The sequence below is a fragment of the Carassius auratus genome, chromosome 8 (genome assembly GCF_003368295.1).
Source record: "Carassius auratus strain Wakin chromosome 8, ASM336829v1, whole genome shotgun sequence".
Lineage (NCBI taxonomy): Eukaryota > Metazoa > Chordata > Actinopteri > Cypriniformes > Cyprinidae > Carassius > Carassius auratus.
This window is the reverse complement of record NC_039250.1, coordinates 27,605,399-27,626,993: the sequence shown is the minus strand read 5'-3', so window position 1 is coordinate 27,626,993 and position 21,595 is coordinate 27,605,399. Positions and strand designations below refer to the sequence as shown.

Below are 21,595 nucleotides of genomic sequence, written 5' to 3'. Positions count from 1 at the left end.
ACAACTTATGTTTAACTCGTTTCCTGAAAATTATAATCCACATGTAAAACTATGTGCAGCACATTTAGCTGAGTACAGCTACAGAGTACAGAGAAGGCGTTGTTTATGGACCACAACTGGTGTTATTTAAGTAGGTGCGTTTAACAGTTTCTGTAACTTATTACACAAAGGGCAATGCTGTTTAGCTTTGTTTACTAGATGTTAGAGCTGTGCAAAAAAAAAAAATCAAACGTGATTTTCATGCACATCTCGTCAGTAAAGGTGTTCTGATACTGATCAGGATTGCCAGGTTTTCAAAACAAATCCAGCCCACTTGCTTCTTAAAACTACTCCAAAACTAGCCCAATCACGTTTCCTGGAGGGCAGCATGCACTCAGCTGATGTCGAATCACAACACAGGAACCGCTGGCCCAATCAGAACTTGTTCCGTATTTCTGAAGGAGGGACTTTATAGAACAAGGAAGTCATCAGTCCATTTTTATGACAGTGAAAACAGCGGTATACAGATAAGTGAATTGTGTGAAAAATACTGTGATTTTTTACACGCGAAATATGAACACATGTTATATTGCACACTGTAAACACAATCAAATCTTCAAAAAAACACAAAAAAACCTTTAAGAATGACACTTACTTTTGGCTTTCTCATTCTTCCTAGAGGGCCTCCAGCGGATGCAGGACTTGTGTTCGTCCAAGTAGAAAAAGCGCACCAGGCCTTTGGATCCTCCACGCAGTTTCACCATCTGAGTGCCCGTCTGCATGGAGCTCATGCATTTCTCCACTAACAGAACAGAGACACAACATTAGATGGCTGAATATCACACAATCTCTCCACCTCATATTATACATGATAATGCTCTTTTATTTGTTGTGCGTGAAAAGAAAGAAAACTTTCGCCCAGATCCAACTCTCACTGAGAGCGAAACTAGTTATTTTCAGACGGTCATGGTTAAGTTGTCTGCTCCACAGAATATTATTGGTCAACCCCACTAAGGTATTTTTCTGTGTTAGTGTGCATAACCCAGAGGACTAGCCATCCATCAAAATATCTGACATGCTCCTGAATCAGCCCTGAGCTCAAAGCGGCCAGCGATCATTACTGTGACCTTTATGAACCTGATCGAAATCCAATATGTTTCATTTTCAAATGTCCCTCTCCCCTCACAACACAACTATTGTGTGGCAAGATTGAGTGTTTCTCCCTTCATGCTGTCCACGAGCAAATGCTCATTGGAAGCAATCATGGATTTTAAATAACTGGCACAATTACTCTTAAATTTCCTCTAAATGGCTCATTTCACAATTGATACGTGGTTGTAAAATGCCGAACCTGTTTATAATGTTTCAACACTGTGAGGAAAATTACCATGAAAATGAAATGAACTGAAATTACCAAGCAATTTTCCAACATTAACAACATTTCCAATTTAGTCTTATTCTTAAAAAAAGACTGTAGCAGGAGCACGGCAAGTGATGCTTTGATATATACGCGGTATTACCGTGGTACATGCTCAGAAACATGGTGCTTAAGTGTTATGACAGTGCAAGAAAAAAAAAACTACTTTAGCAGACTTTCCTCCACCAAATTGCCTTCAAAAATAGAGATGAATGCAAGATTTTAGTTTTTCCACTATTCATGCACTTATGAACAGAACGAGTGTGAAGTAACACTTAAGACAACAGTAGATCTGGCTTTGGTAAAGAAGTCTCTTCAGTGAATGGACCGCTGTTATATAAACAGCAGATGAGCAGAGAGACGATTATACAATAATCAGTGATGAGTTCACAATAGTGAGCAATCGCTCTGCGTCCGCTGTTTCCATCTCTTAGTATTAATGTGGTATTAATATGGGCAGAGCTCATCTGAGGTGGCTCTTTATTTGATAATTATGCCGGGAGCATCAACAGACAGGATGTAATATAAGAAGATTTTGGTGGATCACTAAATCCAGGTTTGAGTGATTGGTGTATATACGCTTATGTGTTATTCAAAGTGATTGCATGGCTAAAGTGTGTTGTTCAAGGCCAAGCGGCGATGAAATAGTGATCTCAGTGTCATCAGTACTTGTAACTTCTAAAAATACACCATTTATTGTTTCAGTTGGATCCAAAGGGTTCTACAGCCTGATCTCAAGAAGTTCTCGTTTTGTAGAAAACCACCTATATAGAGATGCTTGAAAATGATTTTTCCCCACCAAAAACTTTTGTGTTCGAAATAAGACAGAAACACACACAGTTTCCATAGTTTTGGAGCTATATGAAGTTGAGACATTTGGGCTGTTTATCTCTTTATAGTCAACGCTGGAATGGACTTGCTATCCATTCAGGGTATTTTCTTGCCTATGACCACAGGATGGAATAAAATGGCATTCCCAACCCATTTTACATTAAAATGTGACATGTTTCTGGGTAAAACATGACATTAATGAAACAAAAAATTAAGAGCGTTTTTAGCATTTGGAAAAACACTGCATAACAGAACTGAGCTGAAAGCATTTTAGTAAAAAAAAAAAAAAAAAGAAAGAAAGAAAAAGAAGAAAATTTTATACAATTATTTAATGATTCATATCATATGCAAATATATAACAATAAATAAATAATGTACACTGAAATTCAATGTAAAAAATGCAAAAAGGTTGCTTATTTCTAATTGCATTCAGTTTACGTTGAAGTAAAATAACTAAAGCTAAATTAACTAAAACTGAAACTTAATAAAAACAAATTACTAATCCTTTAGCTAAACTTAAAATGGAAATTATGAAAACTCAAAATATTTACAAAAGGTATAAGAGTATTACAGTACAATGCTTTAGCATAGCCATAATAATATTCAACAATACTAAAATAGTGGCATAGGTTTGTTTTTAAAGGCAACATTTAAGAATGGCTTTTTTGACACTGTTTTTGGCCTTGGCTCATTCACAAGTTATTACAGTTTGAAGAAAGAAAAACAAAGACAACCCCTCCTTTTCTTTGTAATAACATGCACAGATTAATCATTCATAATAAGACCAGTAATCTGCATTAATAGAGTATATGGGGTCATTTTGGATTGGAAGCCACCCATAAAAAAAGAAATACACTCGTTCATGTTATGAAAAGGGTTTGCTTAACATTAGGCGATAAAGAACATTTCTTCTATTGAAATGGAACCTGCAAACTTTGTGGTTGATTACAACCTTTAACTAGAATACAACCAGGGTGAACAAATCCTCCGCGATGCAGTGCTAGCTTAATGCACCATAAATTCATCAGTTCACCTCGATATGCTCGCAAGAGCAGTGATCTGATCTCTATTGCTGAATACACAGCAGGATGTTAAGAATCGATAGAGGTTAAGCCAAACCGCTTTTTGATTGCATGATCAGTGGACACAAAAAAAGAGAGAAAGCTTTACTGAATGTGTCCCATGTTGTGCAAAAGCAGTCTAAAGCAAGCGTTTCCCATGCAGCACCTCATCAAAAACACTCTTCTAGTGGGTCTGAAATGGTTGCTATGGAAACCAGGTTTATGGTTGAAGCGTTTGAGAAACCTGAATGGAAATGAAAAAACCAATGACTTTGTGTTGCTCACTGACCAGCTTGAATACTCGCATAATCTAGTTGGCTCGAGAGCGTTGTTGGCAACAAGACGCTACAACTGTTATCAGTTAAGTCAACGACACAGAAGAAGCTGCAACGATTGGTTTAAGCCTGTTTACCAGAGGTGATCCTCTAACGCTGCCATGTAGCAGGTCAAAAGGGCTCGTCTGCAGGATGTGTGTCAGACAGAAGTAAGGTAAACCTCTCACACAACATCCATCAGGGAATTAAAGCTTAAAGGGATTGCACCATATGTCAGCCCCTGTGCCTTTCCGTCATGACAAACTAAAGAAATCAGCCTTCTTGACGTCTCAATCCACCGATGAAGCCAAATGTCACACTGGTACACTGTAAACAACTGAGTTTTGAACAGCAAGTTAAAATATATATTGAGTAAATATGTTATGCAGCAATGATGTTCAGTTGCAATTTTTTATACAGTGGAAAACATTTTTGTAAAGAAATGCTGTAAATTAAATTAAATTAAATTAAATTAAATTAAATTAAATTAAATTAAATTAAATTAAATTAAATTAAATTAAATTAAATTAAATTAAATTCTAGTTGAAGTGCTGGTTTATTGGGTGCCTCAATCAAGATAAAAGCACCATACTTACAGTAGTAGTGCATTATACTGTATATTAAAAACTTCCAGCCTAGCTTCCCATGTCTGTGTGTTTAACACCGAGACATTAAGGAAATATGAGATGGGGACTATAATGCCATTTGTGGCATACACATACATTTTTATTGCTAAAAATTATCCAGTATCCTTGTAATGTTTTATAATAAATATATTAAAATAGCCATAAAATGAAAATGGTTTAAAGTTGTTCTCAGATATATTTTACACTGGCCAGATTTGTTTTAAACAATTCAAATCAAATTAAATGTATGCAGTTTTGCTGATGAACATCTTTTAGCTACTTTTACCGGAAACAGATAGGCAGTGTAAATACAATTGTCTGATTCGGCAGGTCACAGACAAAGTATTTTAAAAAGGAAACGTGCAAATCGTACTGTTTTCTCCTTGTTATATCCTTCAAATATAGTGTTATTTTTCATTATGCTGTTGAGATATCGAATTGATCATTGCTCTGGCATGATATATATATATATCTATATATTAAACTCGTAAATGTAAATTGTTGCACATTTCAGTGATGCAGGGATGAGTATGTTTAATTTGTAAAACGTTAGAAGCACCACAATTGAATTGTTTTGTTCGTTCCACGAGGACATTTAGAAATATTAGTGCAAAGTATTACAAACTTTACTTACAGCTTTACAACACAATTTCGTAAGTGTGTCCCATCAGGTGATCAAAAGTTCTGCACACACTTAAAGCCTTTTGCTCACATGCACACTCAGCCTAAATACAAGAAATAGTTCATACAAACAGACAAGTGGTCGAGTGCAAAGACTGCAAGAGTGGTTATTGGGACAGACTACATCGACATCGAATCAGATCAGTGACAAAATCATAAAATTGCTTTAAAAAGCAATGAATTCAACATAAGCCTATCACTTTCCTTGATGTATGGGCCAGAGGGATGATATAATAGCTTTACTTTTTTACCTTGGAAAATTGATAGTCATATACTGTACAAAAATGTAAAAATACAAACGTTTCTGATTTATCATTGAATAAAGAAAGCAAAGTCAAAATCTTGCCAAACACCCTCAGGAATAATCTTTCACAGACATGCCACTTCACAAAATGACTTCGGCAGTCCACTAAACTGAAATAATTCAATACGTTTAGCCTATTTATAAGCAAAGAATAAATCGATTTATACAGGTTTCTTGACTCTTACCAAATAAGCCTAGCTTCCATTTGGATCCGTGTACAGAACTATCGCCCGTCCAAAAGAAACCCGCCAGGAGCCGTGACAGGGTCAGTTTGTGGAGAGCTTTAGAGCAGGCGGCTGCCACCGCTGTGGCTGGTGCTCGCCCTGGAGATGTGGCCAGCCTTGTAGCAAGCGCAGGCTTCATTGAAGGCTCTAATGTTGGGGGCATCATGGCAGGCAGCACGGCAGCACACATCGATCCGTTGTTGCCAACTTACTAGTAGAGTCCTTGATTTCGTTCTTGCACTTTGCTTCCTATGATTCCTGCCTTTACAATCACTCTGCCAAACAAAGCTCTAGGCAAACCTCCACCCAGCACTGTTTCATGAGGAAGTCTAACGCCAAGAACAAAAACAAAAACAATACGTCCAAACCCGCAGGATTTGAAGGATAGTCTTCCAGACATCAGAACAGTTGAAGCATCTTCAGTCCGGGCTGGAGCCGTCTTTCTGATGGCATGCTGTGAGATACTATACCAGTAAAGATGCTAACTTATTGACTGTGTAGCACCTGTCAAGCAGACACTTAAATCCCCTCAGAACCGTAATCCAGGCCTGGGGGATTTAGGTAGCTTATCGCACACAGAACCACAGCACAGACACAGAGGAAGAGCGAGAGACAGTTCATTCCATTTATCAGCGCTTCATATAATCATAAAAGCATCTCCATGATTGTTTTCTAACCACGGAACTTCAACTAATGGTGTAATGCAATTGCATTTGCTCATAACGTGTGTAGGCCTAAAATTTAAGATTTATGCTTGTAAATTTATGTAGTATGAATTTGATTTCCATCCATTTGGGTTGCAGTTTTACATAAACTAATGAACCAACTAATTAGACCAACTTTGTATTAATTGTCTTTTAAGGTGATGCATATTTGTATATAACATAAATTAAATGAAAATGAAATGAAATATAAACGTGTGATATTTCTTTTAAATATACATTAAACAGGTTCCATTTTTTAAACCAGCTATTTTACCAGTTTCTTACCTGTTTCGTTCATGTATGATCACATTTAGATTATTACTCTGTAATCCAAATGGAGGGATTTTTGGTAGCACTTTATTTTACAGTCCTGTTCCTCATGTACATACTATGTACTTATTATATTAATTACAATAACCATGTAATAACAAGGTACTAACCCTGAACCTACCCCCAAACCTAACCCTACCCCATGTAGTAACCTTGTATTACCAGAACTTTCTTAGATAAATAGACTGTAAGTACACTATAAGTACATGTTAGTACACGTACTGTAAAATAAAGTGCAACCGGATTTTTTTATAAGCAATTCAAATAAATAAAAATAAAAATCATATATTTAGACCTGTTAATTACTTCACTGCTACACACTTCTCAACTACCTCCCCACCAATCCCACAAGACACGTTTTATATTTCTCACCCAGTTTTATGACGAGGCACTAGAAACATTACCCGAGCCACATTCATACATTTTCTTGGTGGCTTATTAGTGTGATATTCTATAAAACCTGACAAAACATGAAACGAAAGTGTAAAAAGCTCAGAAAGAGCATTTATCAACAGACAGAGGGAGTTCAATAAAAACCCTTTCATAAAAAATCCATGTTTTATAAAGAAATAATGACAAGGAAACCCAACAAGCAAGAAGAGCACTGTTGTACAGTGCAATATACATGACTTAAAACATTAAAACATGACATTAAAAGTCCATTTTATTAACCATGTGTCAGTGATCATTTGCCTTTAAAACCATGTGGTCATAAAATAATCTATTACAAGTAAACCAACTCCTAAACCGAGAGAAAACTAAGAAGACTCAAGAAATTGTACCGTAACCTTTTATACTGTAGCTGCATTACATTAAATGCTCAATGGGATAAAAGCTTGTTCGGTTCAATGTAGCATGTTGTTCTTTCATGAGCAGGGTGCATATATATATATATCATGTATAAATCTATAATAAAGTGTGATAAATAATAACAGTACCTACTGTATGTGCCAGTGTACCGTCCCGTACTGATCTTAATGGAAATCGCTCAAGCTGAGTGCTGTTGCTATGGTTACCTCCTCAGTCTAACACAACTTTACATCACAAGCATTGATTTAGAGCCAAGTAGTGTAGGTAGCTCAGGTAACACGTGTGTTAGCGAGATGGTGGTTTTGTTTTTCCTGGCTCTATGTTAGGAACAACAGTACAGGACGAAAGTGTGCTCCGGCACCAAAAGGTTAATTTTTTTTTTTTTTTTTTATTTAATTTATTTCTGAAGGATCTCTACTGTCTACAATGAAAACAGTGAACACATTTAAGGAAATGATCTACAGTAGGCTTTTCCGATAGCTGAAAAGGAGAAAGAAGCCTTACTGATTTCCTCAGGCAGAGGAAATTATACCGCGGCACCTGATTGTCTTGCATTTTAAAAAAGCTCGGAAGCAAAATTATTTGAATTCATTATGTGTGCCAGGGAAAATGCTAAACGATAATTAGAAAATACATTTTTAGGATTAAAATTGCTGGTTGAAACAGTCACTACATAATGGTCCTGCATGTACAAATTTCCATTGACAGGTTGCTGTTCAAAGGGAAAAGCAGAGGTCATGCTGTGATAGCAAATGCCTGGTGTAAAGTACGGCGTCAGTGCTCTGTCTGCCTGAATTTCCTGCTATGTACTAAATGCTCGGTCCCAGACTGCACCTGAGAAACCTTTACACCCACAAGCACACAGCTGCCTACTGCGGTCAATATGATGGCCAGGATGGGGTCAGCAAAGGCACTGTACCTGTTTCAAAAGCAAGACTGGTAACACTTTATTTCGATAGTCCACTTTAGGCATTCTACTAACAGTAAGTAACTTTGCAACTCAACTAGCAGTCATTATAGTAGACTGTCTGCTTAATATCTTCTAACACTTCATTTTGATGGATCCACAACATACAACATACTTATATAAGAACATTTGCAAGTATATGTCAACTTATTCTACTAACCCTAAACCTAACCTTACAATCTACTCGGAGGGTTAATAGACATGTACTGTAGTTGCAAATGAATGAGAATTAGTTGTTGTAGTTGAAAAGTTACTTATAGTTAGTGTAATTTCTAAAGTGGACCATCAAAAAAGCATGCTGAAAATCTATTGACTTTTTCATCAATTAATGAAAAATGTTAGGCAGGGACAATTTGGAAAGAGATACGATCAGACCTAGTCTCCTGCGTGGTAGGAAGGTTAGATACGAACATTTGAACTGTAACATACTAATCTAGCTGCCAACACATTAAGTTAGCATACACTTGCTGCATGTCTCAAAAACATTCAGAAATGTTCATGTCTGGGCGAAAAAAGAAGAAGAAGGGAAAAGCAGATATTTGGATGAATTAGAATATCTTTGGTAATGTTTTCTGTGCACACACACACCTGAACCACACACACAGAAAGCTGCATCTCTGACAGTGTATGAGGACTGAACTGAGTTCTCTTTTGCAAACTGCCCCTCTTGATTAGACAAATACAAAGAAAAGTGTGTCAAAATATACATTTTGGTGAGCATTCATGTGAACATAGTTGCTTGTGTCTTAAGAGAACTTAAACAGCTGGGAGAATATTGGATGTGTCAGTATACTGGATCTGTGCATTAGGTCTTAAAGTGACAGCATCCTAATATACTAGTTTACAAAAATAATAGTTGATGAAATTTCACAAGAGTTAAACAAATATATGGTTCAGTTAAATTGTAATGAATGAATGAATGAATGAATTATTCTTGCTACTCATTGTATACTCCTAGAGAAAACACCTATTATCCTGTTACTATGAATAACATTTAAGGTTTGATTATCCAATACAGACACAGATTTAAACAACTGGGGGCACATTCAGTGCTTTTTTCGAAGACAGTACAGGGTTTTGATACGTTGGTCCTACTTGTTATAGTGGTGTAAAAAAGTGAATCAGTCATACACATACAGACATCTGATATTATAAAGCTACAGTATAGATTAAGCAAACTACTGAACTGCTGTTGGGTAGCTTTATCTCTCATGGTTGGGCTTTTGTATTCTTTCTGCAGAATCCCCAATGTGAATGTCATGCTGCACTGGACACATCTGTCCAACATCGCTTTTAGCAAATATTCTTTTAAACTCCAGCAGGAGTTGCCACAACTTAATCACAGATCCAAGTTCTCAAAGTTCCTTTGCTAGATTTTCCTGTGCCTCAGTAAGAAGAGATTGTGACCTGATAGATGCATGCTGGCATTTTGTGGCCAATGAAAAGTCCAGATTTAAGATACAGTGTTCTGCAGGTCTCTTGAAGCAATTAGTCTTTTGGATGCTCAAAATCAACAAATTAGGCATATGGTTGCCTAGTTAAACAACTAATGTTGTTTGCCAACATATGCTGTGGATAATGTCATGCCGCCTTCGCCCATTATTCTCTTCTGAGTGCAAGATCCAACTGCACACGTTGGCTAAAATGAACGAGACTGACGTGTGAAAAGAAGAAGAAAGCCCTCATCAGCGACCATCTGGCTTAGGTGGGTCTTGTGTTCTTCTCTAGAAATATTCACTCATCAGCAAGCAAATGACATTTTGACATTTTGACATTTCTGTCTTATCCCTTCAAGTAATCCTGGGAATAAATTACTTATGAGCCTAGAAATGTTAGTTGTTTATATGATGTTAATATGATAAAATATGGTTGGTCTATTTCATATTTCACTTGCAATGACATAAATCTCTTGTGCAACAAAAAGTAAAAGCAATAGATAAGTCACACTTATACACTGTTAGGTGGCCCTACTACCTTGTACTAACATGAAATAGCCACAAGACTATGGATTTACTCTGTACACACATGTTGTTCTAGAAAATTGTCACATTTACTGTTAAAGAGTTTGAATTATGGTTAGGTTTAATAACAAGGAAAGGGTTAGGGTAATGATTATAAGGGTTAGAGTAAGGTTTAGGAGTAATGGTAAGGTTGGGGTTAAGATTAGGGTTAGGGTTAGGGTTAACTGTGTAAATACAAATGTTAATTAAAAGCAATGTAATTACAATGCACCAACATTTATGTACATAGTAATTATATTGTATCAAATGATTACATAGTAGTTAAGGCCACGTGATATACTGTGTGACTAGAATCACAGCCAGTATGCATTCTATTATTATTGTCCCTCCAGAAAATAATGTGACTTTTCTTTTGTTTCTTGGCAAAGCAACAGTAAAAAATTTAAAAAATAAATAAATAAAAAACATCATCCAAATTATTCCTACCATATACTGTATAAATATTTTGGCATGCATTTCAAATCAGCATGTCCCCAATTCAAACAGTTGCCGCTTATGAACAATCATGTGTTTTTCTCTGGTAATTATGACATTCTGGTTTATTACGCATTCATCTTGTAAATGTGATTGTTCTGACATGACTTGAAGCCATCGTTATCTTTGTATGATATTTTAGTGCAGTATTTCACAATCTTGCTCCTGGGTCCAACCTCAGCACATCACATCCCTGTCTGACACACCTATTGCAACTCATGAGCTCATTAGTAGAGTTCTTAATGGCCTGAATGGGCCACGTCAGATTAGGAAATCACCTCAAATGAGCAGCACTGAGACGTCCCCAGGAGCAGAACTGAGAAACACTGTTCTATGGGCCACAATGGAGGACTTTTATTGTGCTATCCACTTCCTAATCATTCTGATGCCAAAGGACACAAGATGTGGGACAGGTTGGTATAAGAGTTTCTGAATGTGCGGTTACATTCTATGGCTAATGCATAACCAAGGGGTGTCCAATCATGCTCTTGGAGAGTCACTGTCCTGCAGAGCTTTCAGCCAAAAAGCTCCAGCACAGTTGCTTGAAAGTTTCTAGTGGGTCTGAAGAGCCTGATTAACCGGGTCAGGTGGGATTAACTAGGGTTGGAGCTAATCTCTTCAGGACCGTGGCCCTCCAGGAGCAGAAATAGACATTATTGGTATAACTATTACAAAAAATCACAAAGTACTAGAGATGCCAAAGGTGCTCACTGTTCTAAAAACTAAAAAACATCATAAGGACAATGCGGTACCAGGTGCGCTACTGAACAAATATACCATGTCAGAAGAGCCATAAATTTGGAGCTGGCTATATGATCCAAACGTCAGTACAAATCATGCACAAAAAAGTGTTTTGAGTACATAATATATATATATATATATATGCTTTGTTAAAAGATTAACTCTCCTTCAGTTTGCATGTATTGAGCTTGTGTTCTGTCCTTTTCAAAAGCAAACAGGCCTGTTTTGATTATCACTAATTGTATTTCAGATGAAAGTGAAATCACATAGCTCTTCCCCTTACACACACACACCCTCACACACTCACACACCCCACACAGGAAACGCTCCTGTTGGATAACAAGCGGCAAAAGCGGTGCAGAGAGGGCAGCCTCCAGTGTGGAGAGAAAGGGAGTCTGAATGAACAGATGGCAACGCAGGGGAAAGGATACGGTGCCCTGCTGGTAAACTTTCCCCAGGCAAAGGCTTGGGTTGGGAGGGGGCTCAAATGTTCTGGTTTAGCTAATCCTGTGCCTATGAATGATGCTGACTGCTCTTACTGAAATTAAGAACTATCCCTGCTCTATGTGTTCGGTGTTTACTGCTAAACCATGCTGCATTTATTCTGCTTATGAAAGACAGTTCTTTTTGTGTTGTTACAGGTAGCAATTGTCTTTTGATCAAAGCTTAGAATCAACCGCTAAAGAAAAAAGTATATGTTACTTTGGCACAGTGAGGGATCACCATAATTTTGCCAAAAACTAACCTAGCTTATTAAAACAAATTGGGCTGAAGAAATGTTACACTAACCGACTTCAGTCAGAGTAGCACCATTTTACAGAAATGAATGGGAGAGGATTAGAATTGTTGATATGCTCTTTCATTGGATGTAAATAAATAAATAAATGCACAAACATTAAGTCCCATGACTCAACATATGCCATGACTCACTCCCACCCATTAAACATCTCTGGGATTTGATGTGTAATATGAATGGTATCCTAGATAAACAAACATACATGCATTGTTTCCTAAAGAAAATAATTCGGCTAACTGTGATTTCACGAAGTAGAACATTCATGTTCTGTCTGGCAAAATTATGACTGGCTTTATTTAGGGACCTCTTCAGGAAAGAAAAAAAAAATGCAGTGCTCACTTACACAATAAATTCAGTCTGTTTGTGGCTTCCGATATTACTGAATGTGTGCAGGCCTGTGTTTGTGAGAGTGTGAGTTTGGGTTGTCACATTAAACCAAGACGCCACGCTTTACGTGTCTACCTGTGACTACAGCACTAACACAGTACAAATCATGTACAAACACCAGCATGTTTCACTGTCTTCAACATAAAAGCACACCTCCCACATGCAGCTAGCTTTGTCTCTGCAAGTGCAATCTTTTCTGCCATATTTTAGAAAAAAGCACAAATCAAATCTCACCATATCAGCAAAGCACAAAATGCTTTTAGTATTCATTATGTGCCAAAATTGCATACTGTCATTTCAACTTATAAGAAGGGACTACATTTCTCTTTAATTGAGCTGTACAATTCTTAGTTTCAAAGACAAAAAATAATAAATCTACACATGAAGCTGAACATAAGTTCGAGCAGAGGAATCACAGAGGTCTTCAAATAATTATTATAATAACAAAATTAACAATAATGGCAGCACAGGAGCTTTAAATACAATTGAAGAAGATTAACTATTTGATTGACTAGACTAGAGGTAAAGAAGAAGAAGAATACCCCTGCTCTCCAATGTCAAATTTAATGACACCATTGCTCAGGTACAAAACGACCCTTTCTTATAGGCTGCATACGCTGAATAGAGCTTGATCTCCTCAATGCACAACAGAAGAGGCAGTTCAGTGTAAAGTAATCAAGGATAAAGCTCAAAGCACCATCAAAGAAAGTGTCAGAGTTCTCAAATGTTGAGCAGTTTTTTGGTTAAGTGATGCTTCTCACCTCTAACATATTTTCAGCTGGGTATTTGCAGGCTATAGATGCCTGAAGTGGTATTCAGATGCCAGTGCATGACTTCCTTGCCGCTAAGGAATTTCTCTCAGAGACATTCTAATGAAATACTTGTGTGAGGTCTTCAAAAGCTGTATCTCAGGATAGACAGACAAATAAATGGAAGTAGTATGCAGATATGAAAGAAAGAGAGAGTTGGTTTCTCCTCTGAATGTGCTGCTCTGGATCTAATTTAAACCTTGGTGTCACAATGAATTTGACTTTAAAGTTTTATACATTTCCTAAGATACCATTTGTACTAAGAACCTTCATTTTCAAAATGTTCACATTTCCAAAAACTGATTTATATGTTATTTTTGGTAGAAGAACCACATCTGTCATGTGAAAAATAATGTGAAACCAGCTTAAATTTTCACAGTACTTAGGTCTATAATTCCGAGCATGGAGAATTTCTTCAACATTGTACATGCTAAACAACTAATGCTATAGCTTAAGGAGACTCTGGGTAAAAACCTTGTCTACACAGCTTATCCTTGCCAAGCCCTTTTAACTTTGACAGGAACATTTAGGGGAAGGTACAAAGAATTGTGTTTAAGGATATTTTGTTTACTTGCGATTACACTGAGTGTCCCAAAACTATTGGATATACTGTATCTTTCAGAGATTCAATGCCATGGACCTTGCAAATACTGGCAAATCCACTGACAAGTTGATTCAGAAGAGACCTGTAGTAACTTGTTTCCTGGCAAGCTGGTATAAACAAAAAATGCTTAAAGTCACTCAATCAGTGTGTATTTTGCCACCTAGAGAAAGTATTTGCCATTTTGAGTGCAATACATATCAGGCAGTCCTTAGATGGTCTGTGGGCGAATCTAAAGCTGAGACTGGTCCCCCTGAGACATGTTCAGAGATGAAAGTTAAGCACCACAGTTTGTTGTTGAACCTCAGAATTAAATACCGTGCTCGATATTTGTTAATAACAGAGTGATGCCTCCTGTGTTTATGGAGCAAAGCTATCTCTATTGTATAACAAGTAACTTTAATCTTCATACCTTCTCATGGTGATGATGCTTTGTTATGACTACCAAACCTTAACACACACAAACTAGTGCTTCTGTCTTCCATGAATGAACTGTAAGAGATTCAGGATTCAAACTGCTCTATAAAAGGAAATTTCTGCTTAGACATGCAACCACAATAAATGCATTATATTAAAACAGGTAATATGTCATTAGTAGAAGTTCACATCTGCTTGCTAGGCTAGATTACTTTTTCACAAACAGTGAACTATGAAAAGGTGTCTATGTGACGCTACTCTAGACCACCAATAATTCAATAGTGCTTACCCAAGTTTCAAAATGAGCTCTCACACAAACCAAATGAACCAAGCTCTGATACCAAACTTACTCAAGTGTACAACAAAAGCTCTATAATCCCATGTGATCATTTACTTGAAAAAAAAAAAAAAAGATTTCATATGAAAACCGATAAACAGAATACTGCATGTGCAGCCACAGTGTGATGTACTGTAAAGTTTTACATGTTAACGTTTGGATTTATAGACCCTCCAAAGGAAAACACAACACGATACACGATAATCTGAGAAGTTCACAAGCAGCTTCTGTTTTTCAGACTGGAGCCACACCATGAACACAGTGTTCAGATGCAGCTGACAGGAAGCTGGCAAGGGCCGCAGAAACAAACTAAGGAACCTTGAGAAAGCGTGACAGTCGGAATATGAAGCAGTGGGTTTGTGTTGACAAGATGAAAGGTGCTCAAAACTTCAGGATGTCAGAGCATTTCTATTATACAATGGTTGTGTGGAAGGCGATAGTGCTTGCAGTATTATTCAAGCTAGTGATCATAGTGTGCAAGATTAGAGCATCACAGGTGAAACACTGCAGTCGCAACAGTGTGGTTAAAATGAGAAAAAGCCAATAGTATCAACACTGTTGTCAACTATGCAACCCAGAATGATTTTATTCAGTTTGCCTCTTTCTTTCTGAGGTTTCCTCACATTGGTCTGGAAACTAGTTTGTTCAAGGCATAATTATTACAATTAAAATAAAAAATATGATTGCACTTCACTGATTAATTGCAATTGTTGCAAATGTTAAAAGTTCCCATTACGATCCCAATTACACAGACGCTTATAATTACTGTTTTGTGTATGATTGTTTGTTTTGATTACTATTATTTTTGCGGTTATGTTTTTCCTATGATTTCTATTGCAATAACAATTGCTATTACAGTAACAATTCCAATTACATTTTTGTTTATGATTATGTTTATAATATAAATTTTTATCATTATTTTGGTTATATTTGCAACTATGCTTTTGATTAGTACTGTAAATAATTACGCGTATGCTTATAATTATATTTATTCTGCTTATGTTGTCAATAAACAATCAAGCCCTCACAGTGCCTTCTGATATGTTATCAGATGACACAGATGTATGTCTGTGACGTGCAGTAATTGCAAACTCAGCTTGTATAGGAAATTGCTTGTTTTGTTAAATGTATCTCTGAAAAGCCCTGCATGAATCAGTTCTTTTTTTTTCTCCCAAACCGATTTTTTTCTCCCAAACCGATCTTGTATGCAGATGCTTTTGTCTTACATATTCATACTGAGATCTAATTAAACTGATATTCCAACATTATTTTGCACAAAAGCAACACATCTCATCCCTCATCGCATCACTACCCAATACAAAACTACTTTCACTCAGTAAGTTACTTTGGGTGTTGGGAGAAAAATTACATAATCTTAAACACTGGCACTTGTAAATAATGATTCTGTCAATTAATCTAGAAATGTGTTTTATGTCGTCAAACCTAACTGGTTTATTTAAACTATTTTCAAATATTTATTATACATGAATCACGCATCAATAAAAAAGGCAGGTAAAAATAGCTATTTAAGGCTGCATGTTCACTTTTTACAGTGCACCTATAGAACATTAAGATTCTAAGAATAGAATCATACACACAATTAACTCCAGCCATATTTACAGAGGCTTTATGGTGTAAACCACAGAGACATTATTAGATAAAAATAGAGAAATTACAGTGAAGACAAAATATTCCCAGGAGAAAGAGAGAGGTGTACACAAGAACTCCTACTTAAAAACATACACCGTTCTTCCATTTCTCATTTGCCTTGTTTAACCGAAATCACTCTTTTTGTTCTCAGAAGAAATAACAGAGTGTGAAATCTTACCTTTCTCTGCACTAAGACTCCTAATATTGCTAAAATCCTCCATAATTCAAACTGAGAAGCCTCCATGTGCTAACAATACAGTAGGTGGCGAGATGTGCGACTCTTCAGGAGAACAATCCCATGAGCTGCTTTTCCAGATGAGAATGGCTGAATACTCAGATTCTTGTGTCTCATCCTAAAGATGGGGAACCAAAGCACCTGCTCCTGTCTCTGCTTTGATTCCCTCCCGTCCTTTATCTCTCTCTCCTCCTCCTCCCTCTCATCCAGCGCTCTTTCCCTCCACTCGCATCTGAGAGTATGAGAAGAGCCCGCTCAGAGAGCAGAGCCACGTGTGCGGTCGCTTCAGTGCTGCCTTATCACCTTAAAAAAAGATGCTGGGAAACAACTGAGTAATTTAAGGTAGAGGACCAAGTAAGGGCCAGTAAACTTGAATAGCAAGAGAAAGAAAGACAGAGACGGAGTAGCATGAGGTGATGGTGATTTGCAGAAGTGGAGTGTCTCTGTCTTCATCTCATGTTTTATTCAAGAGTGCTTTGCTCAGGGAGAGTGAAAGAAAGCTTCAGAAACACTGAGGTGAAGGGAAACCAGGGACATGGAAGAATGTGAAAAAAGGGAAGACACGAAGACTGAAGGAACAGAAAGGGAATTTTAGGAAAATTTCATCATCTTCATGTTGTTCTTAACCTTAATTTTTTTCTTTTCTTTCTTTATTTTTTCTCTTCAAAATATGGTTATTTTTAAGTACCGGTAAACCTAAACCTACATTTTAAACCATTAGGAAATATACTTAAAATAAATTATAAATTACCTAAAATAATATATATATATATATATATATATATATATATATATATATATATATATATATATATATATATATGTGTAAACAACTGAAGACAACAAAGGTTTATTGGTACAGTGATACTTTTACTTTCATTTTTGTAATCTGTCAGACATGGTGAACTGTCATCAATCAGGGAAAAAAATAAAACAATTATTCTGTTTTGATCAAGGATGAAAAAAGTTTATCAGGTTTGAAATGACAAGTAACTCATGACAGAATCATCATTCTTGCTTAAAGTAAATGAAACAACTGCATAAAACTTGGCAAAACTTCATGAAATGAGAAAACTATGTAAGGATGGAGTTCTTTAAACCACATCAAATAAGTTATAACTGAATGAAATGACAATGGGACTCATTGTCACATAAGTGCTTCAGGAGTTGATAATGCTTTTTTTGTCTGCTTAACATGGGCTGGAAGCAACATATGAAAGTTTTTAAGAGAGAGCTTTTTAGAGAGAGAGAGAGAGAGAGAAAAAAAAAAACTAACCTTCAGTATTTGAAACATCAGTGCACTTATGATGCAATAATGCGTGATACAGAGGGCATCAAGAAACAAATCACTTGTACAGTTTTACATAATCCATCATATTTGATTGAACAATACAATAAAAGCTGCCGGTGGTTTGTCTCTGCCTTACAGAAGGAGACAAACTGATTTTTAATTCAATTGTATGTCATCATTAAAGTGGTTAAGATCATGAATCATTTTTGGGGGGTGACATTTATTGCATCAGATGTCATGAGCATTTTTTAAAATGCCAGAAACTTAAACATAGATTGGAAATTTGATTCTGTATTTATATTTAACTGTTAACAGAGCAACATATTCTTCAGTTTAAAAGTTAGGAATAAAATTAACACTTGAAGCATGTATATTTAATGCAATACAGAATAATTTACTTTTTAATGCATTCATAATTCTTTATAATACACATTATTAAACTGTGTGTTCTGGTAAAACATCATTAAAAATTACATTAAATATACATTTATTATAGTATATATCTTGCGTTGGATTATTTTAAAGGTGCAACCATGATTAGGTACTACAGTATAATAATACTTTACAAAATAATACTATTAAACTATAATAATGTTATATATATGAATATAATTATTTCTGAAGATATTTTATGTATAACAAAGTTCAGTTTAAGATATCTCTAGAATGTACTATATATATATATATATATATATATATATAAAATAACTGACTTTAATTACAGCGTTGACAGAAGTAGCTGTAATGTTCCATGTACAATTGATGTTATAAAACATGTAATTATCTACATGCCACAGAAATCTGGCATGACAGCCAAGAAATAGCACTGACATCTTTTGTCCTGTCATAACAACCATACAGTGAAAAAGACCTCCTAACAAACAGCACTTAGATCTCGTCTAAGGCAATCATTTGAGATGTTATCACCAAAGCTTTATCCAGCATGAACCACAAACCGAAGACTGATCCAATATGTTACATGTGGCTGATTAACTAGAACAGGGTACAAAAAGGATTTAAAACATGACATTGGATGGTGTCAGAAAAAAGCCATTGACTCAGAAATCCCCAATCTGCAATTAATCACAAGAACAGAGCAAATGTACTTTGTGACTGCTGCTACTTTAAAATGAACCCAAAATGCTGGGATGCGTTTACGCTAAAGATGGAAAGCAAAGCCCAGGAGAAGTGTGTTCAGGAGCTGTCCGTGGTTCTGACAGCTCCTGCGGTCCGCCTATGGGAATCACCCTTAACTCAAAGAAAGTAGGTCAGAAGAGACCAACAGAAAGGAACTGGCACGCCGTACTGAACTGGACCATCTGTGCATTGAAAACACCTCTTTGCATGGCTCTTAGTTAACTCAACTCATGACAAACACTTTCGACTAAATGCACTTGTACACAATTAATGTGTTACATTTCATTTTACAAGGCCCATTGGAAATATGTGTGATAACTGAAAAAAAAAAAAAAAAAAAACATGCTTATATGTGCGAATTGCTTCAAATGAGGCAGTAAAACTCTGACAATGTTTATTTCTTTTCACACAAATTAAAAATGGCAAATATTTGCACAGGTCCTTACACAATATTATGTTATGATTCAAAATTTTAACGTGCTGTGAGATTTGAAAAGTTATACTTTTGATTGTTAGTTATTATAGTTATTATATGACTTTTGCCTCAACAAACCGCCAATTTGCTGCTTATTAATAGATAGTAAGGTAGTTGTTGAAGGGTTAGTTCACCCAGAAATGAAAATTCAGTCATTAATTACTAACCTCATGTCGTTCCCAACCTGTAAGACCTTTGTTCATCTTTCGAACACAAATTAAGATATTTTTGATGAAATCCGAGAGCTCTCTGACCCTCCATAGACAGCACATGGTCAATAAATGACATAATTTACATTTTTAGTTGAACAATACCTTTAAGTTTAGGCATCGGGTGGGATTTGGGATGTAGGATATGGAGAATATGTGCTTTATAAGCACTAATGGACAGTCAATAGCCCAGGTTAATGATAGTCGTTTTAATAAGCTGCTATTTAAGAATTGGTCCCTAACTCAGTATGCTCAGTATCTCACATTATAGGCTGTTGCACTTGAAAGGTGAAGCACTCTGATATTAATCCGGTGAAACAGTTCAAACCCATGTATGAAACAGTTAAAATAACAAGGTTGCATCAGCGAATGTGTCTTTATATCATTTAACATTCATTAACACTATTGGGTAGGTTTAGGGTTGGGTTTGGTGAAGGGGGAATGTCATTTGTTTCCTTTTAGCAACACTCAACTGAAACATACCTGAAGCAATATAATAAACATCTATTGAACATGCAATTTAGTGCCACTCACTGTACATTTCACTTCGAAACTGCTAAACGTGCAGTAAGATACATAAAATGGTGTTGCCACAAGCACATATTTTCACATATCTTCAATGCGGCTGGCTGCACTTGAAAACAACATTCACTAGAATTGCTTTTGCTTTACATGGATTTTAAAGGTAAATATTATAAGCGGTTAAAAATTACTATTATTATTGCTTAAAGTTTGGATTAGCCATAACCATAACCACTGGCATGCAGAAGTCATGAACAATACCTGAAGTTGTGTGGTGTGTTGAGAAGTGATGTTACATTTCAAAGTGAAACAGCTTTTTTAAAGAGTTCAAGAACTACTGTCAAGATTTACTAAAGGCAGACAGTAAAAAAAAAATTGAAATAAAAAGGAGTGGAATAACAAGTTTTTTTTTTTTTTTTTTTTTTTTGTGACTGACTTGATTGCATATGCATTTGTTTCCTTTTCAACATTATGTTAGGAGGGTATTTAAATAAATGAATCAACATTATTTACTAATGGACGTGAATTTATTGGTATTTGAACCATTTGTAATGGCTAAAAAAAAAAAAAAAAAAAAAAAAAAAAAACACGTTTTAACTATTAATTGCATCCAAAGTAAGAGTTTTTATTTACATAATATATGTGTGTGTGCTGTGTATATTTATTATGTATATATAAATATACACACATGCATATATATTGAAGAAATATATGTTATGCATATATTAACTGGATTTATATATATATAAATTATACTAATATAAATATATACACATAAAAACATGTAAATATTTTCTAAATATATACTGTATGTGTGGGTATTTATATATAAATAATAAATATACACAGTACACACACATATATTATGTAAATAATATCCTTATTTTTGATGACTGAAACAATTAATCGTTTGACAGCACTAGTTTTGAAAAGAAAAAAACAACAACAATGTTTTACCTGTGTTGTTAGCACATTACATGCACATACAGTATTGTATTGCATTGGTCATTATAGAAATGTGTGAATGGCTTCTGTCTTTTTAATTGTCTGCATTGTCAGTAAATTACCTGCATGACTTCCACCGGTGCGTTTATGGGATTGTTCTTTCATGCCAATTTGCTCTGTTTGGTAAATCAAAATGTCATATAGTCTTGTGGTGGGCTTTTTAACCTTAGCAAGAAAAATCTAGCTTCCTAAAACATTAACTATCAAAAACTGTTAACAAATGTTAAGTTCCCGTAATCC

The 21,595-nt window shown here is 35.7% G+C and overlaps 1 protein-coding gene across 7 annotated transcripts in view; it reads right to left on the bottom strand.

Moving 5' to 3' along the window:
- Positions 1-21,595, bottom strand: part of LOC113107833 (1-phosphatidylinositol 4,5-bisphosphate phosphodiesterase eta-2-like) — a 113,868-nt gene that overhangs the window by 38,734 nt on the left and 53,539 nt on the right. For 6 of the 7 annotated variants that reach the window (XM_026270599.1, XM_026270598.1, XM_026270602.1 and 3 more), the window contains one exon: positions 635-781. In XM_026270599.1, the coding sequence (XP_026126384.1) occupies positions 635-781 (147 nt within the window). Of the gene's footprint in view, positions 1-634; positions 782-16,659; positions 17,093-21,595 lie in introns of those variants that run through there. The other variant, XM_026270600.1, reaches the window with a different exon arrangement.